The 27449-nt window shown below is 40.6% G+C and overlaps 2 protein-coding genes across 4 annotated transcripts; one reads left to right on the top strand and one right to left on the bottom strand.

The window, feature by feature from the left end:
• Nucleotides 1-607: 607 nt before the first annotated feature.
• RPS6KB1 (ribosomal protein S6 kinase B1) lies at nt 608-17321 on the bottom strand. Of its 2 annotated transcripts, none has more exons than XM_075440501.1 (15): nt 17126-17321; nt 13903-13952; nt 12704-12824; nt 12290-12358; nt 11728-11875; nt 11021-11078; nt 9955-10055; nt 8925-9015; nt 8633-8723; nt 8216-8323; nt 7846-7908; nt 6927-7004; nt 5197-5304; nt 4480-4592; nt 608-3923 (listed from the first exon to the last, which is right to left on the bottom strand). In XM_075440501.1, exons 1-15 carry the CDS (start codon nt 17195-17197, stop codon nt 3686-3688), a joined length of 1509 nt encoding a protein of 502 aa, XP_075296616.1. In that variant the 5' UTR covers nt 17198-17321; the 3' UTR covers nt 608-3685. The 2 variants fall into 2 exon arrangements, with proteins under 2 accessions (XP_075296616.1, XP_075296617.1); XM_075440502.1 differs by lacking the exon at nt 17126-17321 and adding an exon at nt 14514-14678.
• Nucleotides 17322-17622: 301 nt separating this feature from the next.
• On the top strand, nt 17623-25182 carry TUBD1 (tubulin delta 1). Of its 2 annotated transcripts, XM_075440439.1 has the most exons (9): nt 17623-17730; nt 19031-19225; nt 19827-19974; nt 20428-20644; nt 21179-21410; nt 22227-22391; nt 23095-23235; nt 23771-23954; nt 24862-25182. In XM_075440439.1, the coding sequence occupies exons 2-9, from the start codon at nt 19054-19056 to the stop codon at nt 24962-24964; spliced, it is 1362 nt and encodes a 453-aa protein (XP_075296554.1). In that variant the 5' UTR covers nt 17623-17730; nt 19031-19053; the 3' UTR covers nt 24965-25182. The 2 variants fall into 2 exon arrangements, with proteins under 2 accessions (XP_075296554.1, XP_075296555.1); XM_075440440.1 differs by lacking the exons at nt 17623-17730; nt 19827-19974 and having other exon boundaries at nt 19172-19225.
• Nucleotides 25183-27449: the final 2267 nt, after the last annotated feature.

Genomic DNA, 27449 nt, shown 5'->3' with positions numbered 1-27449 from the left:
AAAAAAAAAAACAGGTCACTTGGATTAGCATATGTTTAAATTTGCATTTAATTGCTATTCACATCCATCTCATTCACCAGTTGAATGTATTTAGTTCCAGTAAACTGAAAGATGAAAAACACGACAGGGATTACCTTTATTTCTACTAAGGCAGCTCAAGTTTGTTTCTCGAGTACAGCTACAAAGCCAAGTTCATCTAGAAGAGAACAATCTGTAGAAGTTCATACATAGGAACTGCACATAGTATATCATCAAGGATCTGCAGGAAGAATATTTAAGTTATTTGCCTCATTCTTAATAACTTCCCCTCCTCCTTTACCCCTCAGGGTAAAGGATTTCCCTTTAAACTGGGAAAATGAAAACAGCAACTATCCCGCTGCAGAGACAGAACTTTGAAAAACCCAACCAAAAGCCACGCATCTGTCCTAAGAACAGCAATAATCTCCCTCAATGTTTGATGCACTTTTTGATTAACAGTGAGAGCCGGTTGGGAGTTAAAAAGAGAACAGACCCAAAGTAAACACCCACTGTATAGTTAAGAGTGGACTCAAATATTAAATGTTCTCCAGCAGTTCAGCTTTTAGATAGCAAGACAGAAAAAGGGATATTCCAAAGAACAATTGACTCATTTATTTTTATCTTTTATTATGAGCTAATACCAGGATGACATTCAAATGTCAGATGGCACAATTAAGACAGTCTTGGTAGGAATTATTCCAGCATTCCCAAAATTACAATTTAGTACACGAATGGCATCAAATGTATGCATCACTCCCACAGAGAAAAATTATGAAATTCTGAATATCTTATACCAGAATAGTTTCTGCATCAAATGGGAAAAGAAAAACTGCTGGTAACACAGCTGACCTATAAACCTTTTGTGATAATGACCTGCAGAACAAAATATTCCCCTATTTAACATCTAGTAAAAAAAAATATGACTTTTGTTCAAGTTTAAGATTTAATACTTTTATATGGTTAGCCACAACAGGTATTAACCTCAGCTTTACTATATTTTTGTAATGCTACAAAAATCCTATAAAATCAAATTATAGTGAATTTTTCAGTGATTATAATTAAAAAAGCGCAGCTTGTACAAAATAAAAAAAATAAGATTCTATACTCTAATGAAAAATTTAAGACATTTTTAAATGAACAAAAGAAAGCACTTGTTAAGCTCTCCAATATTCAATGCATTCTGCACTTATCTGAAATAGCCAGACAGGAGCTAGAACTCCACTCCCCTTAGTTCACGACTAGTAATTTTGACACTATTATATATATATAGAGGATCTATGTCTGATATTTTTACAAATAAATACAGGATAAACCATATTGCATAGTGTGTGCTTGCTGTCTGAGTCACACTCCAAAAGTTTCACAGTTATGGTAGGGAATTAAACTTATAATCTATAGGATGAAACATTGACAGTATATGAAATTTACTTTTAAAACCGATGAATTGTATCTGTAATTAATCAGTGAACTCAGACAAACAACTCTTGCCATTCTTGCCAGCCATATTAAACCAATTCTACTGGACAATTCTATCCAGCCAGCCAAAAAGCAACTGTTAGCTGTAACTAGGACCAAGAGAGATCTGCCTCAAAAAAAAAATTTTTTTATACTAAGTTCCTTTATACTCAGTAAACATGTTAGGAAACCTGTGTTAATAAGTGGCACAGAGAGGCACTGCTTGAAGTGTTGCGTATTTGCAAATACGCATAACACACACAGACGAGCACTTTGATTTCAGTTTCCTAACCTGTCACCAGTGGCCATATTACCAAATGAAAAATGGCAATCTTCCAGTACAATTTATGTCACTACAAGGTAACTTTATTTTCCTTATACCGCTAAAAAAAGAAATTTTCCAACAAAAGACTTATCAGGAAGAGAAAAAAAAAACGCCCTAGTTTTTGCTCAATCATAACCAATATTTTTGTTGGTTCTCTGTTAGTATCAACAAGGTACGAATCCTTCCGACTTGCGAATTTCAGAAAACAGCACTCTGCTTGGATTCAGCGTGCTTAGAGAGTTTTATGGCTTGGATCCTATGGCTCAAAAAGATTCAGTATACACAGAGTAAGCGGAATTATAAAAAAATCCCTACTGTTGTGAAACACTAGAAGTAGACTTTGCACAGTTTGACTAAAGATAATGCAATGTGTGGCAGGCAAAAAGTGACAGGACTTGTATGCAGTTGCATGATCATATACACACGCACGCACACACCATACACACTCGTAACTAGTGTAAAGCTCTGCAGATATTAACCCTTTCACCAGCTATGTTCATGGAAATGCTTTCTTTAAGGCAGGAAGTATTTAAGTAAGGTAAAGTTACCTTTATTTTATTCTTTGTACCTGTAAGTCATTTGTACAGATTGTGACAATTTCAAAAACATAAATAGTGTCCTTAGAACATGTTTCCTAAATTAAGTTGCTAAAGTTCTGACCCACTGTGGAAGACATTCACTGAAAGGCCATTTAACACTTTTCTCATACAACCAGCAAATTTATTGCCCAGCATAGAAAAAAATTTGATAAATTTAGAAATGTATAATGGCAGGGAACTCCCATAAGCAGAATTTTACTAAAAAAAAAATCCCTCAGATTCTTACCCACTGATTACAAAAAGGTTTATTTCCTTATACTATGTAGAATTTGTATAATCTTTCCTGTGGTATTTCCTGTATGTTTCTACTGACCTTGTATTCCGATGCACTTTTTCCTGGTCTTTTATATGGGTAAGAATCTGACCGCATTCAGCTGTCTCCGTCTCAGTGACTAGCATATACAAAAGTGATGTTTCCCAGTGAAATGTCTGCTGAGGACAAGGATGAAATAAGCAGGACAGGTATGTGAGCCCATGGCTTCCAGTCAAGCCTAGAACATAGCAGCATTGCCATTTGATTAGGTCTGTTTGTCTCTGCAGGAACAGCTATTTCAGCTGGGTAAGCAAGTGAAACAGTTCTCTCCCACCCCACATTGCCAAGCTGGTAATCGAGTGATTCGCTTATTGATTTATTTCAGGAGGAGAAGAATCAGAACTAGAGCCTTTGCTTTCTTCACAGCAACCAATTATTTTGCATTTTTAATTTTGGGATACTTTCCATAATGAGCTGAATCAAAAAATCTATTTGAAAAATATATATTTTTATATATATAAAAAATGCATTATGTTTTGAATGTGAAATACCAATTAATTTCATCTTTCATCTTTGATTCCACCCCATTGTAGGAAACAGCTTAACCAAGCTTGCATGCTAATTACTCCTCAGACGCAAGCGTATAGGCATTTCATACTTTGCCTAGTGAAAGGGCTAACCCTCCTTGACACATTCACGACTAGACCAGTGATTCTGAAGCAACATCCTGACCCTTAATACTGTCAGTTTCAAGCTATCAAGCTGAAAAATCCTTGATAAGGTGAGAAGATGTCACTGCGAATCAGTTAGATGATGTGCCTAGAGTTCTGCAATACCATTTTCTAAAGTTTTTTATGCACCATTGATTGACAGAAAAAAAATCCATTTTTCTTTGCTTTCCAAGTCGCTCTGTGCAATGACTGACTCTTTGATACTGTCACTTTTTAAAAGTAAACCATACAAGCCCTCAACTTCAAGGGGGCTTATGTCCGTTCTTTGTTTTCCACCTTCAAAGGCTTAAAAAAAATTGCGTTGTCATAGATTCATGCGCAAGTGCTCTGGTCGTTTGGAAATCATGGGAAAAGCTTGTTTTTTGTATGGCCCAGAGTTTGGTTGCCGGATTGGAAGTGGTGCTGAGGCCTCTCCACAGACTGTCACATCCATTTGTTCTATTCCACTTGTCTCCATTGGATATTCCACAGGTGTCTGAGTATTTGATGCGCTGGCAGAAGCACCTCTTCCCCAGAATTCCCCAGGGGAAAACTTTACAGGGCTTTAAAACAAGAAATATAAAAGTCAGAGATGAAGATATACACAGCACCAAGGTATGTCCTTTACTCTGCAGGAAGCTGAACTCAAGCCTATTGAGAAGCATTTGTTAATTCTTCCTTCCACTTCCAGAAGTTTGAGGGAGTTTCCATGTCTAGCTTCTACCACATTTCTTGTAAAATTCTCTCATTTGAGTAGTCAGGATGTATTTCTAGATGATTGCATAAGGAATTTTCCGTACTAACATGATTCTTTAGCAGCACATAAGTACTTAGGATGTTCTGAAACAGTTCTAGAGGAAGAGTGTACTGAAGTCACCAGACTGTGAGGCTGGTGTATCAGCACTGAACAGCAAGCAAATTAGTACTTCTTGTGCCACTAAACACCCTTGATTGTCTCTAATAATGTGGTTTGTAAAATAGGATCGATGCTGCACTTCCATTAGAAGTGATGGGCTTACTGAGATTAAAGGCCGCATTTTTTATTTCTAATGCAGATCTGTTTCAACTACTTGCCAAAAACCATATTACAAAAAAAGAAGGAAAAAAAAAAATATATACCTGACTGGTGTCCTAGGGCTACCTATGAATCTGCGAGGTGATCGAATTTTTGGTTCAAAAGAAAATTTCTCCTTTACGCTTTCAAGTACAGATGGAGCCACATACGTAAAACCCTGCAAAATAAGAATGAACGCACTATAACTTACAGGCAAGATTTACATTTATGAGTATCTGTACAGTTACGATTGCCATGAAATAGGAAATGAAAATTATAAAAAGGAGAGTAAACGTAGACATATGAACTTCTACTCACTTCCTGAAGCAAACAGCAGGACTTTAGGGAGCTCCTCACCTGGGTGCCTGCTCACCCCAGATATTTCTACTCAGAGCACAGATTCCCACAAGCATGCTCTATTTCATTAATTTTGATCTATAGAACGGACATTGTTCTCTTTGCATGACTGTGAAAGCAATCACATGTCCAGGGTGCACAATGCAATTGTGAATTAGAATGCTGACATTTCAGCAAGTAAGCAACATTTGTTGGCAGCTCTATCTAGATAAAGAAAACGTCAGCAATGATCAAAACAAGTATTTTCACAGCCCTTAAAAAATTTCAAACCTGTTGCAGAACGTGGGTTTAAAGTTAAAACAGTTTGCTTCAAGTATCGGCTGTTAAGGTTCGGTAGAACTCATTCACCTGAAACGCCCTACTGCGTCTGAGTAACAGATCCGACCTCTCCACAGTGATTTCCCACTCGTCCCTGGCTCACTTACCAGAAAGACCTGGTTGGCACTTTCACTGAGAGTAGAGTCATCTGGGCTATCAACAGGTGTCTGACGTGTAAACTTTGAATCAAACTGGCTCACATCCTCTTCAGATTGCTTTGCAAAAACAAAATGATTAAGGGTTTATATTACAGATATCAACCAAATGGCTTAGCGGTGATCAGTGTAGCCTCTGGATGGAGTTCATTCCATAGGTTTTTGGCAGAGCTCTGCTGTAGTAAAACCCTGGAGTGGTGTCGGAATCCTGTCGCTGCCAGTGGGAGGTCACTATGGGCACTGACACTGAGAAATAAAGGCAAGGGGGAGGGGCAAAAATTATGGATCAAAAAGGAACACAAATTAAAAAGATGCCTTTTTAAAAAAAAAAGAAAAATCTCAAATTACAAACAAAAGCTTTTAGAAATACAATGCCAGTTTCTTGCAAGTTTAGCCCTTGTCACAGCTAGTATAGAACAGTTGCAACTATTAGTTTCTGAAAGCCTCTCCAGATCATTTCATCCCATTTTTGCAGATACGGAAGTGTTTATATGGTGAGGGGCAGATGACAACTCTGCAATAAATGGCTATGAAGAATATCGTTTAATTCAGTCAAAGAACAACAGATGTAAACCCAAGATCCCTTCTCTCATCCCTAAGTGTAACCGACAAGGCAGTATATATTAATTTGTGCTGGCCACTGTGCAACCATTTTCAAAAACCATCTGGTTTGTACGAGTAGCTTTTGTAAAGTCTGCTAGTAACAGAAAATCTCAAAACTATCTTCAGATAGTTCATTTGGAAATACCAGTCTTTTGTCATTCTCAATTTCATTTAAAACAGAGAGGAAAAAAGTGTCTGGAGTCCCCATGCTGTACTATGCTCAACATCAGTGATGCCTACCTCAGTTTAAAGCGAGATTTTTAGTAGTCAGGAACAATCAGAGTGGCCATACCTATTGCTGCTGTGCCTAATTGCACTCGGAGGGAAAAAAAAAACAGACAGACACCCCACACCACAAAAATGTAAGATGGGATAATAGAGGCTTACTCATCACATCACTGGTTTGAGGTAAACTTTAATTACTGCCTATAACGCACAAGATGCATTGTAAATAATAAGCAAACATACCGAATGCTTAATTAGGTGACTTGATTTACTTTTGCTCAGCAACTAATTATCATCTTAGATTCAGCTAAGTACTGACTTACTGTACGATGTTTAGCAGCAGAAGTTCAGAGATACCTGCACTTGCAAGTCTGTATAACCTACAGGTTACAAGCAGGAGGAATTAAAACTGAAGCAGAACCTTACTCCTCCAAGAGACTTAACAGAAGGATAAATTGGCGCTTAGCTGATTTTTGCCACCTTCTCATATAAACTGTTCCAGTGACAGATGAGTACCATGACTACAGAGTAATAAGACAGAACAGCATGCTCATGACAGCCAGTATTTCATAATGTCTGGAGACTTAAAGAGGGGTTTTTTTTAAATGTTGATACAGCATCAGTTCTCAGGGAACAAATAAAAAAATCTGCATCAGGTAGTTTCTCTCTTTAATTTGACAAGAGTGAATCTGAGAACCAGAAACCTCAGTTGATGCATTTAACTATTTAAAGTACCAGAAATCAAGGGCACTCCAGTTTGTAAGAGTGAATGGTTCAAAGTTTTAGATTCCACACTGTTTAAGACCTTTCCTAAAGGCATACAAGGAATATCTCACAGCATTCCAAGTACATACCAATAAGGGTTTAAAAGGAGGTTCCACCTTTCGTGCCAACAGCTCATCCCAGTTAATGTGTCTGAAGAACGGGTGAGCCTACAGGAGTAAGCAATAGCACAGTCATAATCCGCCTTCTGGGTATAAATCACAGAAGCTTAAGAATTAGTAAGCATGTTCTTTTCAGACCCTCTCTGTGCTGTCTGTCTTTCCAAAATCACATATGGGTCTAGTGGAATATATTCTGCGTCACTACATCAGCGGAGCTGAAAGAGCTGAAAATTGATAACCATACCTCCGAGTCAGACAACGTAAGTCCCTATCATGTTTTCCTTGAAAATATTAGAAGAAGTCAGTTGACATGCAAAATACTTCTACATTTTTCAACTTTAAAAGTTAGGTATCTAAAAATAATGACAAAACACTGTATTAATGACAAATTATCATTATTGTGAAATAAGGAGGACTCTAGTACACTGTTAATCTTGCCACAAAAAAAGTCAAGGTGGAAGCAGCTTCCTGTGAACTAGGCCTCTGCCTTAACTTTTAACTATGCAACAACGTACACAAAACAACAACACTTGTCCCTTGAAAGAGCTGCATGAAATGCAAGGGCTGGCAGGTTTTTCATCAGACTGATAGAGTATCATTGCTCTCGATGGTTGACTGTACCATTAGCATTGTGCAACTAGCAGAAAAGATGTACTGGAAGACAGACCTAAAGAACAAATGTTACTTTCCAAATCTCAAATTATCAAATAGGTACATAGCTGCTTTCGTAAAGCTTTACAGCATTCAAATTTTGATCAGTTGTCACATGTGGCTGTCTTTTTGTTCATTAAACTTCAAGACCGGCATACTGTCCTTCCCTGATGTACCCTCAAAGCTAGTTTATTTTCAATGAGGTAATTTAAGAATGCTTGAGTTAAGGAAAAGTTACCTGAACTTCTCCAGCATCTCCAGGACCAGCTCCTAGGCGTGAGGCAGCATTTCTTTTTAGCAGCTTGAGGAGAAATAACATCCAAAAAAGAAAAATTAGTTACGCTGTTATGACTAGACTAGTTCTAACATGAATCATCATTTGAGTGAATACCATGCGGAATGAATACAGAACAATCAGAAAATCTGCATTTGTTAGAAAACAGTTGTTATTTTCAAGCAAAATCACTTTCTGTACCACGCAAAACCAAGACTGACTTATCAGTATTAAAACAGGCATAGACTGAACAGCCATAGTGTTCAGAAACAGAATAGAAAATATTTCTATTTTCTACATACACATGTAGTACTGACTATTATTAAAATTCTACCTTTTTAAGCAGATCTCTGGCTTCTTGTGTGAGGTAGGGAGGCAAGTTGAGTTTACACTTGAGAATCTTGTCAATTGTTTTCTTTCTGTTCTCCCCAGTGAAAGGAGGCTAGAAAGCACCATTGCAATGGGAGGAAAAATAGGACTTGTTCAGGTCTCTTATTTGTGAACACAGAACTCACTTCAGTAATTTATAAAGCAGGTAAAATTACTGCAAATGGGACTTCCAAATAGCTGTTTGGATGAGAGCAGCTCATGACTGTAGTCAACATAAGGGTAGCCATATTTTAGTTATATTTCTTACTTGTACTTTGTATATATATAAATATATACGTATTTATACATGCATCTGAATTAGAATACAGGCAACTAAAAAAGCTACAAAGAGAAATACATGCAACTATAACTGTGCACCTACTGCTCCAGTCAGCATGTCATACATTAATGCCCCCAAACTCCACCAGTCCACAGCACGATTATGCCCGCTCCTCATCAAGATTTCAGGGGCCCTATAATCAGAAAAATTGAAAATATGAAAGTATTTTAACAAGCTTAAAACTAATTCTGACTATTAGTTTTCAAACAAAACCACCTTTATCAAGTACAGTTTCCATAAGAGACCGAACAGATAAACCATCAGTTAAAAAGGCAAAATGTAGGCATTACCCCCAGACCAGACTAGTACTTTTCTATTTCATCATGCAGCTCACATGTATTCGATTGTTCCACAGAATGTGTGTGTGACCGTTCCATCGTGAATAGATTCTTTACATAATCCGAAGTCAGTCAATTTTACATGACCTGAAATTAAATATATAAAATTTCAGACTTGCCAGAATTGTGACATTTGTATAAGTAACATTAAAAATTAGGCATTTTTACCATGGATATGTAATAACTCTGAACTACTTCCAGATATCCTCAGTGGTCTGACAAAGCAATACAGCTATAAACAGAATGAGGTAATCACAGATAAAACCTCTGCATTATACCTGCATAAGAAAGCGCTGCCACTTGGTGAAGAGAAACAAGACAAACTAACAAAACTTATACACGTACAGACAAATGTATTTAAACATAAAGATTGTAGAGCATCATTCAGATTGGAAAGTCGGCTATCAAGTATTACTGCTTGCTTCAAAGTTCAGAGAACAACCTCAAATGTAAAGTACACTGAATAATTTAGTACAAAGACTAAGTAAATAAGTTGTTCAAGAGAACATGAAAATACTGGATGGTACAGACTGGCAGCCTCATCAGTGCCATACAGTCAATGTAACAGTGTATTCAGGAATTGCTACTACTGTCAGGTGAAGCGTCACCCACCAGGTACGTCATTTCAGCTACAGATGATTTGGCGTCCTACGTAAACTGCCTCTCCTAGCGTCTTCAGTCACCCCCATTACTAAAATGTCACTGATGCTACACTGAAGACACAGATCTTTATGTACTTTACAATGACCCAGTGGCAGGAAAAATTTCAGAGGTGCAGAAATAGCAAGTCAACCATTCAAAAAATGCCTGTGACTATACACACGGAACTTGGAGCTTGCTGTGGCCCATTAAAGCCAAAGAAGCTGTGTTTAAGGGCAAGCAATTAGCTTTGGCAAGTCTTCAGTTATACCATGAGTGATAACAAACATGCCATTGTTCCAGGGAAATTCACATGAGAGTGAAGTGTTGTCACCTTTGAAGAATTGTTTTCAAATGACTGGCAGCATAATTGTTACTTATTTCTACCTTGATGATTAAGCATGATATTTTCTGGCTTCAGATCACGGTAGATGATTCCTTTTTGATGCAAGTGTCCCAATGCCATTGAGATTTCTGCCAAGTAAAAGCTGAAAGGAAACATGCCACAAAATTAGACACATTCAATCAAGCAAAGCATCTTAAGCACTAAGACTATTACGTACATAGCAACGGTTCCTTGAAAGTATCATTAGAAATGTATGAGAGAAGCAATGATGCCTTTGAGGCTGGTTTGCCAAAAGGCGTGCAGACTCCAAGATGAACTACAAAATTATGCCATTAGCATTAGGTTTACCTGTTCATTACCTATCTTATCATTAATGTATTTGGAGGAATTTGAATTTACCGGTTAGTGCCTCAAATATGCTTCAATCTGTATTACCACATCTAGACGGCAACGTTGCAGAAAATAAACGAAGCTAAGAAGGTAACCAGCAGCACCCAGAGCGCTATCTGTAGAACGGTCTGACAGCCCCACACGTACATCAAAGCTTTTCTCAGGCATTATCTGCACGTGCTGTGGGAAGATACACCTGTATGCAGTTGTGGGAAGCCTCACCAAGATGGGATACCTTCAACTTTTTTGTATCCAAAATATCACTACCCAAAAAGCTGTTTCTCCTTCATTAGAATAATTGCCTTTATAATTTCAAACATCTGATCGTTAAGAGAATATAGCCATTACAGTGACTTGGAGATTCTGTAAACCTGCATGTAAAATTGTCTGTGAATCAAGAACAAAACCCCTGCACTTAAAGCAAGTCTTTCACAGTCTTTTCTCCAACACTCAAAATGCCTCCTTTATCACATCCCTATGGAATACGGCCTCACTCAGCAACCAGCAGTGGACCCTCTTCTGAAGTAAGACTGGAGTTACACCAGCACAAACTGGTAAGTATGGAACACATACATCTTCCCAAATTCCAGTTAACTGCTCTTTTCACTAGACTATGAAATGAATGAGTAATTATAGTTTTTCAATTCAGCATATACAGTTTAAGCACTGGGAGAAAAAACCCCAAAACTTTTAACTTACCAATATAGTTTCACTTACCAAGCTGTGTCTTCCATAAATATCCCTTCTCTCTCTAACTGCATAAATAGTTCTCCTCCTGTCATGAGAAAAATGAGATTATTAAAGTATCATTTTTAGTCAGTCAAAAGTCCATTTTCTAGAAAAAATATAAGCAATAGGCATTCTGTCCTGCTCTACAAGTTGTTTCACAAAAAACAACTGAGAACTTACTATTCTGTTATTCTCAGAATTTTAGCAACCTAAAGAAACACCAAAAGAAATCAAAACAGCATGCTGAAAAAAACCAAGTGTTTCTGTCCTTGTTTTTTCCTATTGTTATAACTTGAGCAAATGGCTTGTAATCTGTGTCTGTTTCCCTGTCCATGAAATGAGATAACACTTCCTTGCTTCACAGAGAACCTGCAAGGACTAACACCTCAGGTACTCTGTACGACTGCATAGAATCTAAGTGTAACATACAGGAATTACAAATCTGATGGAAGAAAAGGTATTAAAACTCCTCCTCTCCTGTACTTCCATTAAAAATAACTCTCATGTTTCATTTCTCTGTATTTCATTGAATTAGAAGGTTTATTTATGTTATTCTATGTATTAATGGTAGCCTAATTTACAGTTTTAAGACGCCACGGCCAATAGTTAATGGCCTTTTGTAAGCAGAGTAAGAAGTAAAAATTCTCTATTACATAAGATACAAAGCAGCAGATGACAGAATTTCATATACTGACCACTGAGATACTCAAGGATGAGGTAGAGTTTTCCACCAGTCTGAAAGGCATAAATTAAGTCTACGATGAAGGGATGTTTCACTTCCTCCAGTATATTCCGCTCCGCTTTTGTATGAGCTGTATCCTTTGCGTTCCTTACAATCATTGCCTACAAAAAGCAGAGATACGTGAGCACAGGAACATGCTAAACAAGGCAGGCTTTATATTTAGTTCAATTGTGAGTTTACTGAACCACAACACTACATATGAGTCAGCAACATAGCAAAAAAAAGAGAATTTCACCACAATATATACATAACATGAGAGGTTTGTTGCAGAAGTTTTATTTATTTCACAGAATTATACAGTAATTTACATTGGAAGGGACCTCCTGACCTATTTAAAGTAGCTGCTAAGAACTACAAAGAACAATTTAAAGTTTAATTCCAATTCCAACCATACCTGCATTAACAACTGATAAAGTTTATTTTTAGGTGTATTAGATTAGACAATTGTAAAACCTAAATGGAGGGATCAATTTTTTTCAATTCTGATAGCACTGAAATGTGAACATTCAGGTTACCTTTTTAAGAACTTTCATGGCAAATATTTTCCCAGTGTTTGCTCCGGTTACTTTTCGTACTTGAAATACCTGTACAACACCAATACAAAAGCAATCACATATTACGAACGCATCAGCTGTCATAAGATAACAACAAAGTTTTGCGAAAGAGAGATGAGACCACCGACAGACTGCAACGCTGCCTGAAGGAGAAGAGCTACTGATCTGCACCAGAACCAGCCTGGGACATTTTCTGCTGCCACCAGCTAGTGAGGCTCTGCCCCTGACACCTCGGCAGCCCTGGGGTTACCTGCTGGTATGATGGAACGTTTCAGAAAACAGGATGGGAAGATTAGACCTTGCCGAAGGCAGCAAGCGAGCACTTTAATGGCCTTCAGTGTAATGGATTTACTTCTGTAGAAAAGAGTTCCTTACCTTTCCATAGCCACCTTTGCCAAGTACGCGCAGTAACTCAAAGCACTCTGGTCGGATCTTTTCTGGACCTCTGTTTACACTAGTTTCTGAAATCTCAAATTTTTCACAATGTTCCATGCCACTGGATAAAACCGAAACAAGAATATAAGACTACCTGATACTCAAAAATGATCAAATGAAAGTAAGCAAGCAAATTACTTTCTGAAAAGCACACACTATATCTGACATAACTGAATGACTGCTTTGGAGATTTGGAGAATTCTCAGCATCAGAAATTTTATTTAGGTGTGTGCAAACCAGTAAGTTGCAAGTTGCACAGAAAAGATTACCTGCAAGTTTGGGGGATTGATAGCATCAATATCTCCTTCAGATTCCTTCATTTTAATGCATTATAAATCTCTGTATTACACTAGAATGAAATGTAAAAGACCCAAGCCTCAAACTGACTTAGATATTCCTACAAGACCTCAAGTAAAAGCAAGGCTATAGGGTGTGTTTTAAGTTTCGGATCGCATTCAGCAGCCCCAACAGTCATGGTAAGACTTCTGTAACATAACCATCTTGCAGAAAAAGCTGTAACAAAAAAAGTCTCACAACTCTGAACACGCCACAACAGAAGACTGAAACACAATTGAATGTGTTAACACTTCTAAAATACGCTACAGCTCTGCAAAAGCTGAACAGATTGATCCTGCTAAAGTCAATGTAACTGCACTGTTTTAACTATCACTGCTTTCTTCTCACAACATGGTATGCTGAAACAATCTGGAAATCTCTAATTGAAGTAATGCTGAAGGTAGCTGTGTCTCATGAACTTCAGAACTTCTGACTTCTCATCTGCTTCAGACTGCTACGCGAAGCTGCAACTGGAGCCTTTATAAAACGAACAGAACACACAACGTTCTGCAGACAGTGCATTACATGGATATTACAAATACCATTCAAGTACAATAGATAATGTTAGGATAAACAAGGATTAAAAGACAACAGCAAGTTTTGCCAGATTTTTTTTATTATTATTATTTTATTTCAAGATACAATTCACAAATTTTAATGTGAAGAAATAGTAAAATGACTAGAAACAACTCAAAATTGAACAAGAATGACAAAATTTTCTATTTAACTTAACAACGTAACAAAATGAGAAGTTATATGTAGTTGGCATGAATGGTACAGAACATTTTCTAGCAGCAACTTACAGGTCATATTGGCCAACTCCTCCATGGTCCATGCTCTCACTTAATTGACCCTGGGGATGGGAGGGGTAAAAGGAAGATTAATTATAGCAAAAGAAAAAAAGCAGTCTTAAAAATAAATGCACTGATGTGTTTTATAACTTCTTAAATTATCTATAATAATTATATAATTATAATTTATAATTAAATAAGCCTAAAGGTCAGGAATAATAAATTATAAGCAGAAGATAAGAAATCTACAAAATTCTGTACAAGATTTGCAATACTTCCATGTATCTCAAACAGTGACATGTGGAACCACTGTTTCAATTGACTGCATTGTTAATCACTGAAGTATTGCAGGTAACAATTTCACACACCCCCAAGGGAATCTGAAAAATGTTAAGGTACCGCATTTTTATTTTTTTTTACAGTTGCTCTTACATATGAATTTTAAAATCCTATTACAGTATTATGCAAATTAGAACAATAGTAAAGATTACGTGAATGGATGAACTGGGATTCACACACACTAGAAACAAATAATCTAGTGAGAAGGTTTCATTAGTCTGTATGGATAATAATCAAATCCCAGTAGTAATGTAAGAATTAAGCTTCACTCTGATGTTAAATACCTTTTTTGACCAATAATCATCCAGATAGATTAATGCATGCAGATACTACTAAAGAAGGCTCAAGCGCTTCAACATCAGAACTCGTCACCATTAAAGAATGTAGTTCAATTTTGAAGAGGAATTTTCTTCAAAGAATTTTTCAACTTGATCCCTTATGCAAGATAATACTTCCCTATAATTGTGGCTCTACATGGCAAACCAAGCAGACAGCTGGAAGGAATACAAATAGAATTTAATGGGCAAGCTTCTAATGAGCTTTAGACTATACCTTAACATTTTTATTTTTAAAAACACGTACATAAAATAACAACTGCAAGTTAGTGAGAAGCAGCCTGGACTCTACAGACTGAATACCAATATATTGAGTGACAAATGAAATTCAGAGAATCAGAAGAAAAAAAAAAAAAAGGACAAAACATCCAGAGATCTGCAAAGAGCAGACCAAGCCATGGAGTGCATTTTCAAGTATTATATAAATGAAAACACTAACCAATGAAAAATAGAAACTTTCAGTAACTTTGAAACCACTTAAAGTTGACAGAGGCTGGTTTATTTTGGTGGGTGATCTAGAGGGGAATTTAACTCCTCCTTCCACCTAGTAGCACCACAAGCCATTATGGAGTCCAAAAGTTCATTTCCAGGTCAGAGAGCTGCTAGCTCATGACCCCTCAATAACGTTTATTAGAGAAATCCAGCTTATTGACATCTGTTTCACAATAAAACCCCCTACCGTTCAATGCCAACAAACAGCGAGATTAGACACCCACGAGGTTCCTGCAACAACTGTTCAAGTAACCCAGTGGTTCTGGCAAAGTTCACTCCTGCGTTTCTTGCCCCTGTAATCTATGGTTTTCATTTTCAGTATTAACTTGAACAAAATTCACATCAGGTGCCATTCCGCTATTTTCAGGATTTCCTCTCATTTCACAAAACCAAGAAATGCAATGGCATTCTGGTTGGAAAGCTAGCAGTCCTTCAGTCTACACTTACTGTTTCATTTATTACAAGCACAAAAATTAAGGCTGTTTTTCCCACCGTAATATTTAGTACATACAACCACAGGGCTTATGAGTACACTCTCCATTTAAACAATTCTTCCGACTTTCTAGAATAGCCGTGCCTATTCAAACCTACAACCGATCCGCTCTTGCTACTCCGAGGCTCACAGCTTTCGGGAGGAACCAGGGACCAGCACCACAGGGATCAGACAAGGTAGTCCAGACTTTACACCTTGCTCACTTCCAGTGTAATGATCTCAACGCTTCTCCTTCTTGCCTGCTCTTATATTCCCTGATTTTCATTTCTGTTTTAATTTCAAGTCCACTCTCATCCTGCTTTATCTGTTTGCCAAAAGGCTCCTGAGAACCAAACCAGGCTGCCAGTATGCATTCGTGTCCACAGTTCTGCCATGAAAATTTCAGACATAACAATTTTTAAAAATCCACAGTAAGTAATGAATTTTTTATATTTGTTCCCTCAGACTGAATTATTGGAATGTGACCGAGAACAAATTCAGCTTTCTTGCCACCCCCCTTAGAACCTGTTCTTGGCAACATTGAACAGCGTGCTGCAAGCGACGTTTTTTTTAAGCCAAGCGCTTTATTGATTATTGAGGTGACAAACAGTGCCTTTCCTGCAGGCTGAGGAGCGCTGAAGCCTTCAGCTGTCAAACAATGCCTCTACAGTTTGCACGCAGCGTGGGTACTCCAACTGTGATACCGAGTGTCTGCTCCTCTCAAAGACTCCAACACTGTCGTTAGTATTTAAATAGCAAAAAATACATGCAGCAGCAGTTTAAGCAACAGCAAATGTTTTAATATACAAAACAATACGAAAAAGCAACAGCAGCACTAGGAAAATACAAACAGCGATCTTGTAATAGAACTCCCCCAAAGCCTGAACAGAGTCCATGTGAGCACACCAAACGCCCAGCGACAGACTGCGAGCTGAACCGTCTACGAGGGCGTGAGGCGGAGACGCACGCCGGGCCCCACGGACGCCTAGCGCGGCGTTTTAAAGCTTTGCTTTTAATTTTGCCGCTAAAGCAGCGGCTTCACACAGCTCCAGGAAGATCAGCGTTTCTGCACTGACGTTAAAACATGTGACAATAAAAAAATAAAGGCAGAAAAAAAATAAAAAAAGCCCACCACCCCGCTGCGGCACTGGAAACCCAACGCGAAACTTCCGAGGGAAAAGCTCCCGCAGACCGGCGCAGCCCCTGCCCACCCCCCGCCCGCCCTGCCCGGCAGCCGCGCCCGGCGAAGGGCGCGACGCCGCTCCCCGCCCGGGCCCTCCCCGGCCGCCTCCCGGGCCCTGCGAGGCCGGGCCGCAGCGGTGCCGCCCCCCGGGGCAGCCGTCGGGGCAGCGCGGCCGGCTCTCGCCGGACAGGGCGCGGTCGCGGCCGCCTCACCTGCGCGGGCCGGGGCGGCGGCCCGGCTCTCCCCGCGCTCCGCCTCGCCCGGCTCCCGCCCCGCCGCCAGGCCGTGTCCCCCGGCGCGGGCCCGCGGGCCGCCTCCCGCGCCCTCCCCCTCAGGCCTGCCCCCGGCGCCGCTCCCCGCCACGGCCTCCCGCTCCCTCCCCGCGCCGCGCCGGCTCGGGCTCCCCCCTCTCACCCCCTCCTCCAGCTCCTCGTCCGAAGCCGCGTCCTCAGGCTGGTCCAGGTCGATGTCGAACACGCCCGCCATGGCGCGGGTGCGAGCCGCGGCGCCGCCGCCCCTCCCTGGCTGCGCTGGGTGCACGGGGCCTGGGCCGCCTCATGGGCCCGCACCCCCCAACTCCGCCACGGACGCCATCACCGGCTGCCCGGCCTCAGCGCGCCTGCGCCCCCGCCCCGACTCCGGGCGCCGCGCAGGCGCGCAGCTCCTTCCGGCATTGGCCGGGGCCGCACTGAGCATGCGCGGCGAGGACAAGGCTGGGCGGGCGCGCGCGGGGCTGGGTCTGAGCATGCGCAGTGCGCGCCCGCCTGCCTTGCTCCTGGCACGGAGCGTGCGCAGAGGGCGCAGCGAAGCCGCCGGGAGGGAGCATGCGTACAAGCCTTGGTGAAGCCCAGACGGCTGACCCCTCGTGCCCGACCTGCCCGGAGTCCCTTCTGCGCATGCGCGAAGCGGGCGGTTCGAAGGCGCGTCTCGGTCCGAACCGGCGGGGAAGGCGATCGCGGCGCCCAGGTGGCTGCGCATGCGCTGTCGGCGCCGGAGCCGCCTCAGTGAGGGGCGTCGAGGTCAGCCCTGAGGAGGGGCTGGTGGCGATCGGGGCTCAGGGCGGCCGGCCCTGCCCGGGCGGAGGGCAGACACCCCGGGAGGGAAGCTGTACCGGCGGGGAGGCCCGGGCGGGAGGGGGCCGGCGACGAGAAAGGGTCTGGGAGGCGGGGAGGTGGCCGAGCGACGTGAGGGCCGGGTGGTGGGCAGCACCGGGAACATGGCGGCCCCGGCGGGGGGGCGGGAGGTCGCCGGGCGGGCGATGGTTGGGCAGGCCTTGTCAGCACGGCGGAGCCCGGGTGGGTGTCCCCACGCAGGCGGGTGATCGCGGCTCCAGAGAGGAGGGCGCAAACGACGGCTGCCTGCTCCGGGTGACAGGCGCGGACCACACGCGTGGGTTGGACATCACCCTCTTCTGAAAATCTTTTACATATGTATTTATTTATTTTCTGCGGTGAAGGAGTAACTCGGCCTTGCAGTAACAGACAGGCTGGCCTTAGGCTGCGAGGTGCAGACCGGCAACGGTGCTGAAATCAAGCACGGGAGTCAAAAATAGCACATACCTGCCTGCAAAACGCAGCAGGATCAAGTTACTGGCACGGGCAGTTATCCAAGGAATGCTGCTACAGAAGTGCTGCGGCACAGCTGGGGTGATAATGAAAAATAGCAGCCCAGAATAATGAAGTGAGTTAAAAAAAAAAATGACCTTGTTCCTGTGAAAGGAGAATAGAAAAGGGAGAAACCAGAGCTGCTGCAAAATGCTGAGTGGGAAAAAAATGTCAAAGCACACAGGTACTGCATCGAATACTTTGCTTTCTGTGGTGGAAGCAAGCGGAATTACTCTAGGGAATCCCTTTGTCACCTCAGAAGATTTTGGCATCAGGCCCATGCAGCACAGGACTGGAAATCAGCTAGGTTTTTTGAACAGGCTTCACATTTCTGAAGGCACATGGTACTTTCTTATTACATTTCTACAGCCTAAGCCTAACTGTTGGAGTTAATTATTTGTTTCTATCCTGCCTTACTAAGCAAAAGTAAGAAATCAAAGACTTTGCTTGCTCTGTGGTTGGTTTTAGCGCTGTTCAGATGCATAGCAACAGTAAACAGACTGATTTCCTGTAGACTGCCATCTGCATTCTCCTGATTCAGGAGAAAGTGCTGACAATCCCATTGTTTTTCCCCAGAAATAGCCAATGGTTGTAGCGTAGCCGTCTCCTCACTAGAGGTTCTCAAAAATTGCAAAACTGATTAGAAATTATTTGTCAGAACTCCCCCCCCCCATTGTTTTTGCACAGTTACTAAAGGCATACTTTTCTTTTTTAGGCTTAAATACAAAGTGAATAAGGATGTCGATAGTCACAGTCCAGCTTGGTCAGTGTGGTAATCAGATTGGTCATGAGGTGTTCAGTGCTATCTGCAGTGATGTCTGTGGCACACATGGGTTGTGTTCCAAGAAGGAGAATGAATCCTACCATGAGTCTTGCAAAGAACGTTTTTTCTGCGAGGAGGAATCTGAAGGTACAGCATTGAAGTGTTTGTTTCCCACAGAGGGTCTGGTTTCCAGCCTAATGTAGATAAGAGTACAGAAATAATAAAAGTCTTTTACCTCCAGTTGAAGAATGAGTTTTACCTTCATTCTTGAAGAATTGTCACATCCCTCTGCCTTCACATTACTAACAACCATGGAAGCAAAATCAGTGCAGTGAAGTGCCTGAGGCCACAGAGCGAGTCTGCCAGTAACGCAGCTGGAAACCGAGCATATGAATATAAACAATCTTTCCTTCCACGCATCTGCATTTTCTGCTGCAGATAGATTATACTGTGGAGTAGGGCCCAGAGTATCTGAATTTGGTGTTATCAGACACACTAAGTGGCTTCTTGCCTGACAGATCTATGGTCTCTAAAGTTCAGATTTGTCTGTGGAACAATAGATAGTTCTCCAGAAATCCAGGCGTTGTCAAGTCCTCCTTTCTGTACCTGCCCGTGCTGTCCCATTAATAGTTCAGCTTACGTGGGCGGGAGGAATACAGTCTGGGCCGTGGTGCAATTCCATCCATCTTGCATAAAGAAGTTCCAATATTGGCACATTATTCTTAGTATTGTTTTTCTTCCTATCCAGTACCTGTTGCCCGGGCTGTGCTTGTTGACATGGAACCTAAAGTAATCAGCCAAACTTTATCAATAGCTGCCAGGTCTGGCTACTGGAAATATGATGAGCGGTCGCACTTCTGTCAGAAGCAAGGGTCTGGGAACAACTGGGCAAATGGGTATGGACGGTTGTTTCAAGTTTCACTGAGGGGACTGTAGAGGCTAATGAGCTGTCTAGACTCTAGGAGCGGTACTATTGCAGCTGAGCAAGGTACAGAGTATATAACATTAACTTGATTTATTTTTAAGTTAGAATAGCAAAATATATAGCAGCAAAATTTCTAAGCTGCTTTTTGCAAGGTGAAATTGGTATTTACAGTGAAAATGTAGCAATTTAGGATTGAGTGAATATATTTTATTTAAAAATAGGAAAAAATAAGCACAGTTTATAATACAACAGCTGTTTTGCAAAATGTCACAGCTGAGGATTGTTTACTGCAGATAGAATGGGTGGCATAATGCCAGGTTACACAAATAATATTAAGAAAAGTAACCTTTATGAACTAGCTCACCTTACTGCGTTTGTTTTTATAACACCTGCCATGTCTCACTGTTTTGTCGTTTTTCGACAGTTACTCTGTTCACGGGCCTAGACACAAGGAAGTAATAATGAATCTGGTACAAAAAGAAGCAGAGAAATGTGACCGACTCGGTGGATTTTTCACAATAATGAGCATGGCTGGTGGTACAGGATCTGGCTTGGGAGCATTTGTGACCCAGTGTTTAAGAGATGCTTTTCCAACCTCATTTATACTAAACCATGTTATCTGGCCCTACGGCACTGGTGAGGTGAATGTCGTATTTACCAGAGATATTCTGCAAGTTTATAATCCCTGTTTACTTTTAAACATAAAATACCTGCAGCTGAAATAAACTAGAAAAGAGATACATTTTACTTTTACAAAGTTCAACAGGACAGAAACTAACACCACTAATGAATTATTTGGCTAATATTTGGTACATGTAGTTTCACAAAAAAAAATTCTTGATAATATAAGTGCTAAAGTATAATGTCGTTTCATGAGAAGCTCTATTAGCTAACTAGAAATCTCCTGTTATGATAGTATCTCAGCATAATAATCAGTTCTCAGACAGATTTTATTTTAGCATGTTTGCATGAATGGAGAAGGATAACATGACTTCATGATTTTCACATTTTCTATGAAAAAGCTCTGCTAGCTACTGACCTCATTCTGCACTTTGCAAAGAAAACAATCACTTCCTAAATCATAACTGAGGAAATGGCAGTAGCCAGAGGATTATAAACTAGAAAGAGATTAAGTTGTTTGTTTCTCATTTGTGTGTATTTTCGGTTGTTTCCAGGTCATTGTTCAAAACTACAACTCTGTTCTGACTCTCTCACACCTGTACCAGTCATCAGATGCCCTTCTCGTTCATGAAAATGATGTCATCCACAAGATCTGTGCGCAGCTGATGAATATTAAACAGATCTCCTTCAGGGATGTAAACCAAGTCATTGCACACCAGCTGGGGAGTGTTTTCCAGCCCACTTACACAGCAGAGGGTGGCTTACACTACAGCAGAAACCCATTAGGTGCCTAACCATAATACAGCCGCCTAATGCATTCTCACACACGTTTCCGTAACCATTTCATGTTGTGAATTTAAGTTCTTCAGTCCCCTGACTCAGCTATTTAGATACATCCCAAGTTTTAAGATAGGAAAAGTGTAGCAAAAGACTAAATTAGAAGTTCAATCCCAATTTTGTAGTGGAGTCAAAAATAGATCCTCCAGCTTCTGGTTTCGTTCTTTACCAAAAGAACCCTCTTTCTCCTTTTTCAAGTGATTACAGCCACCCTTGTACCTGTTTACATTTCAGAGGAAATTTGTACAGGACAGTAACTTTGGAGTGAGTTTGACATTTCACATTAGGCTAGCAGTTTGTATAAACTGAAAAGAAATGAAAATTTTGTGTTTAACTCGGAAGACGGGCTAGCATACAACTTGGTAGCAACAGGTTGACATTCCTGTCTTTAAGGGATTAGAGAAAATTACCCATATTGCCAAGAGTTTTGCTTGTAAAATTAAAATTTCACATCTGTCTGTCAATCTCTTTAGCGGTGCATAGGGTCTCTGAGATTCTGAGCCAGACTATAAAGCAAGACAAGTCTGAAGTGTAAAACAGGCAGTACTAACATCCTTGTATGGAACTCAGCAGTACATAACAAGTTTGCATTGTTTTGTCTGAGGTGTGTCCATATATTTGTCAAATTAAAACTTTATATTTCCTGCTTGGTTTCTTACCTTAAGTTGGTAGCTCTTTATAAAATTCCTCACTCTCTTCTCCTATTTTAGCTAGCCTATGCAATATTTTTGTCAAACATAAGCAGCTGTTAATTTCTTTTTTCAGGAGACTTAATGGAGACGTTAGTTCCACATCCCGAATTCAAGATGTTGGGTCTTCGTAACATACCTCAGATGCCTGAAAACTCCCTCGCTTACAGCACATTCAGTTGGCCTGGACTCATCAAGCATTTAAGGCAGATGCTCATTGCTAATGCTAAAATGGAGGAAGGTAAAAAGCATTCACTCACCTTCAGTATCCATCACTCTTTAAGCGTTTATTTTTCCAGATGAAATAAAGCTTATTGTTTTGTGGAGCTCACTGACCACTTTAGTCAGTTCAGAAACGAGTTGCTGCCCTCAGGCAGCAGGAATTTGCCTCCACATAGCCAGCTGCTCCTTTAAGTATTCACTCAGCTGCCACAGCAGCTCCCAGCTTGCTCCTGTTTTTGCTCCCAGACATCTCAGTTAATTATAACTATTGAAAATACGCAAAACAAACCAACAGTTCTTGGGCACGCGCTTAATTTGCATGATTCACTTGGAACATTCCTTGGATAGTTAGTTCTGCTATGGTTTTTCTATTTACACCTCCTAATAAAAATCACGCTTAGCTCTCCCATATTATCTACGTGGGGAATTCAGTATAGCTTCCAGTTATGCAAAGAACGGGCTGGCAGGTTGCTAAGTATAGAAACAAGTATTCATTTTCTCTGGTAAGACTAGTGACTACCGGGCAAATCCTGCTGGATTAGCACCATTTTTCTCTCAGAATTGTGCAATTGCTGCTTAACTAACCTGCAAAAACTACAAACCCTAGTATGATCTCAGCTTGGGGCACAGTGTTAGTTACCATCTGACTCTTCAGCTAGTCTGAATCCATATTTCATGAAACATTAACTTTCTTATATATCTTTTCTGCCAAAATCTTATAGGTATTGATTGGCAAGTAAGACCACCGTGTCTAGGCTCCTCCATCCCCTCCAGTCACTCCACAAATAAGCCCCTGCATTTCAATACTTCCATTGCCAACCTGGTTATCCTACGAGGAAAAGACGCACACAGCGTAGACTTAGGTAAGGAGGAAAGACACAGTACCTCAGTGATTCTTGTTTCACATCTCACTGTTTTCTTTGCAACCGTATCTGACAAAAGTGAAAAAAAGCAAGCCCACATATTTGACTGCTAAGGTCACTGTTCTCTCTACAAACTTTTTAATGTCCAAGGCCACATTGTCTAATTGCTTAGGGCTGTCGTATTTACAAGCAAGACTTTTGTGTTTCCTGAAGCACTTCGGGGAAGGAAGAAGAGACTGAAGTGCATGTGTAAAATAGGATTCTTGGCTATATTTTCTGAAAATATATTTAGCCGCTTCTGGAGTGATGAGCATAGCTTGCAGATGAAGTACCGGTACGAGACTATGCCTGCAGATAGGCTAATGAATCTTTTTAAAACAGTTATATTTTCACCAAGCAGGCCACCCTGCAGATTTTTTCCAAGGCCTGAAATGATCTGCCAAGCATTGATTAGGTGACACAGGACTACTGAGATCAAGATGCAGAAGCCTGCAGTTTTACATTTGTCGAAATGGCTGCCTTATTTCTGTTACAGGGAGTTTCCGAGATCCCTCACTATATACCTCATGGCTGAACCCTCAGGATGCTTTTAACGCGTGGAAAACACCAAGAGCATTTAACAAGTATGAGAAGTCTGCTTCTTTGGTCAGCAATAGCCAGTTCCTGCTGAAACCTCTTGACAATGTTGTAGGAAAAGCTTGGAATATGTTTGCTTCCAAGTAAGTGAAAATCATTATGCTGATACTTCATTTATAGCTGCCAATATCTTCAGTGTTAGCAAAATCATTGTGAACACAGCTTGCTCTTTCAGCAAAGTACAGTAATGGTGAATAAGCATGGAGACTGTTCCAACACTTTAGTGGAAACATTTTTGTGCTTGAAACATGATGGCAGGGTGAGGAACACAGAAGAGCGCTTCTGTTCTGTGGATAAGTGAGACCACATACTCTAGTGCTGTCAGTTTGACTGTTTTCTCAGTACTGAAACTCTCCAAATTTAGTGCATTCCAGAGGGACCATTCTAAAAATAACACACAGAAACTCTTTTACTGATCATACAGTTTCTAAGCTGTGTACAGACATGCTGCACAGTCCAGGAGACAAGTGCCTTGCTAGTTCAAAAGCATTTAGGGGATCTGCGTGTTTACTAAGGCTCCCATGCTATTAGTTTGATTTTTCATTAGAACCAAGAAATCTAGAAAATAATTGCCTCTTTACTTTGGTCATCATGAAGCCAAGGTTACAAGAACACCAGCGATGAGAAGCAATCTACCCTTTACACACCAGTTTAGGCTTTGCATCTCAAATCATAAATTACTTTTCTCATTTAGTAATCCCTTCTCCTTCCATTTCCCAGTTAGCCCAATTTTGTCAGCTGCAATTTTGTTTCCTTAAGCAATACACAAAGTTATAAAAGCTATTAGAAACAAGTCGTGACTTATCAGTAAGTACGAATTACAAAATTAGTTCAAGAGAGCAGAGTAGAAACTAACCAGCATAGTTACTGGGTGGAAACCAATCTTTGTTTGAAGGTTTTACAATAACTATACAATCTGATTTCATGTGTCAGATTCCTCACTGATTGCTACTGTCTTATCCTTTTTCCTTCTGTGACTTCAACATACAGAGCCTACATTCACCAGTACACTAAATTTGGAATCGAAGAGGAAGATTTCCTGGACAGCTTCACAGCTCTGGAACAAGTTGTCACCAGTTACACCACTCTTTGATTTTTTGTTTTTTGTTTTGTTAAAATGGTCTGAAACAGAGCTTTCCAGGAAGAACCCAGCGCTGGAAAACCTTCCGTCACCTTCTTGAAGTACATAAATTACTGGACTATAACTATTTTTCAGTCTTGTAAGATATGTGTGTGTGTGTTAAAATAGTAAGAACTGAATGTATTCACATGGGCAGGTCTTATTCATATTTAATATATCTAATAAGTAGATGTTTTTCAATACATTTGCTATGCACTGTAGCAAAGTCTTTGAACATCTTTTTTGGTACTTGGATATTTCTCGTAAATATTGTCTACACAGAACGATTTTTAAACCAGGCTAAACTCTCATCATATAAACTATCATGAACTGATGTGTGATAAAAATTACATGTGTGCTTGACTCCAGGAGGTAGGGTATTCCTGATCTTCCAGTTTCAACTTTTCATGATAACACTTCACCCTAGAATGCCTCAATATTGATAAAAATCACAGTATCAGAATGACTAATCCAGACTCCATTTGGGTCTCATTCAAGAGACAACAGTCTGCCACCTGTTCCTTTAAAGCAAAGTAAGACCAAAGTTCTACTGCAAGGACCTTAACCTTGACAGAACAGTGGAAGTTTTGAGCCATCTTTTAAGAAAAAGGTATGAAGGGTTCTTCATTTTCCTGTCATCCTCAAGTTGTATTACAGGTTATAGTGAATGATACGCTTTTCTGGCCATTTCACTATGCCGTGTTTTCAAGTGGTGTTACCTACCTCTTAAAAAATAAATCCCTATCGCACATCAGGGGTCTTGGCTATTTGGTGTGGGCAAACCATAGGTTTAGGCAAAACTACAACTCTTGCTCTTCATGTAAGTTAGAAGCAGGTCGGGTTTTTAATTAATTTCTTATTTATTTAAACATATTTGGGAGGAGAATTGCTGCTAGATTTCAGATGTAAGAGCCTGTAATATAATATGATCAATATAATTGCATAATTTCAAAAGTCGATTTAAGAAATGAGCTTTTTTCCACACATTTTACCACGACCACAAGGTGGTGCCGCTGCGAAGCTGCAGCCTGCGCGCACCCGGGGTGGGGGGGAGACTGCAATGGCTTGTGGGGGCACGGGCTGGGTGCTTATAAAATAAATGAGTACAGTAGAATTAAGGATTGTGTTGTAACACCGAGCTTTCTTCTGCCTCTGTTAGCTTTTCACTGAATGGTAGGGAGAGCTTTTGGAACTCCTGCCGTTACTCCCATGTCACACTGCTCTTCCATAGAAATAATCTCATTCACTCTTACATGGGTATGCCAAAAATTAAAATTAAAAAAATCAGTCTGAAGGACTTTTCCCTTGACAAGTGGACAAATCTCATTGTTTCCTTTTAGGTTTTAGTGCTGTTTCATGCCAGGCCTCTGAGCTTTTAACTAAAAGATGAAGACACACATAGTATGATGCTAAATGTGTTAAAGACATTTGCAATATGGCTAAAAATGTCCACATAGAAATCTTGCCCTGTTAGCGCTTCTGATTTAGATTTTAAATTTTTAATGAATTAACACAATGGTAGATAAAAAAACAACTTTGTAATTCTGCTAGGCTTCAGTTAGAGTCCAGCAGACCCCCTGCATGACTCTATTTCCTTTCCCGGTTTCATTTACCTCTTCGCTTGCGTTCAGGCCAGGTCCAGAAGCACCAAAATCCGCCCCTGCAGCACCTGTTCTCGAAGCAGCTCTGGCACACAACACCTGGGGTGGCAAACAGACTGCTTGACAAGATTCCAGTAACTGCACGACTGTTTCTGAAGAAAATATGTAAGTACTGGGGCAAACGTCACCATTGCTCGAGTACACTCATAGTAATCGCTGATCACCGGCATGGCTGTGTCAACGCAAGCCCCAGTGGGTTCTGACAAATGTCACGGCAGCTTATAGACAGCAATGTTAATCTCATGCCTCCCAAAAAGAAAAGTTTCAACTGCTTGTTAATAGTAGGGCAACTTTCAGCACAGATTAGAGTTGAGTCTAGTCCTAGTTCATGCAGAAGAATTACCTGTGTAAATTAAGAGCTATATTGGTGCTTTAATTAATTAGCTAAATCATTAAATATACAGGGGAATGACAGGCATTCGTGGGGTGGGTGGGGAGAGCACAAGAGGGAAGGCAAAGAGGAGACAGCAGATAGGGTAAATATACCCCATAACTTATAAAAAGACACTTGACATTTTAGACAAAACATTTTGACAATATTCTTGCAGCCCACAGTACGTAATCTGATGCCTCAGTCTGGTTTGCTTTCTGTTTTCAGTCAGCTCTGCTAAATCCTGTTTTAGGAATGCCTTCTCAAAAGGGGAAGACACAATCATCATAGTTCAACTGTCCAGCCATACCTCCAGCCCTATACCACTCAGTAAAATTTGAGTTGTCTGGAAGTTCAAAACTACAAACAACTTCTGTTATAGAATATTATTTGTGATATTTAATATTTTTTTTCACTAAATCACTTC

This window comes from Opisthocomus hoazin, chromosome 20 (genome assembly GCF_030867145.1).
Source record: "Opisthocomus hoazin isolate bOpiHoa1 chromosome 20, bOpiHoa1.hap1, whole genome shotgun sequence".
In the NCBI taxonomy this organism is placed as follows: domain Eukaryota; kingdom Metazoa; phylum Chordata; class Aves; order Opisthocomiformes; family Opisthocomidae; genus Opisthocomus; species Opisthocomus hoazin.
This window is presented reverse-complemented; position numbering and strand designations above follow the sequence as displayed.

Coding starts and splice junctions, on each gene's coding strand:
- RPS6KB1 (XM_075440501.1), bottom strand. CDS start 17,197: ATGGCGGGCGTGTTCGACATCGACCTGGACCAGCCTGAGGACGCGGCT. Junction 9,016..9,954: donor TATCATGCTTAATCATCAAG/GTAGAAATAAGT, acceptor ATTTAATTTCAG/GTCATGTAAAATTGACTGAC. Junction 7,909..8,215: donor CCAGAGATCTGCTTAAAAAG/GTAGAATTTTAA, acceptor TTTCTCCTCAAG/CTGCTAAAAAGAAATGCTGC.
- TUBD1 (XM_075440439.1), top strand. CDS start 19,054: ATGTCGATAGTCACAGTCCAGCTTGGTCAGTGTGGTAATCAGATTGGT. Junction 20,645..21,178: donor GGCCCTACGGCACTGGTGAG/GTGAATGTCGTA, acceptor GGTTGTTTCCAG/GTCATTGTTCAAAACTACAA. Junction 23,236..23,770: donor CGCACACAGCGTAGACTTAG/GTAAGGAGGAAA, acceptor TTTCTGTTACAG/GGAGTTTCCGAGATCCCTCA.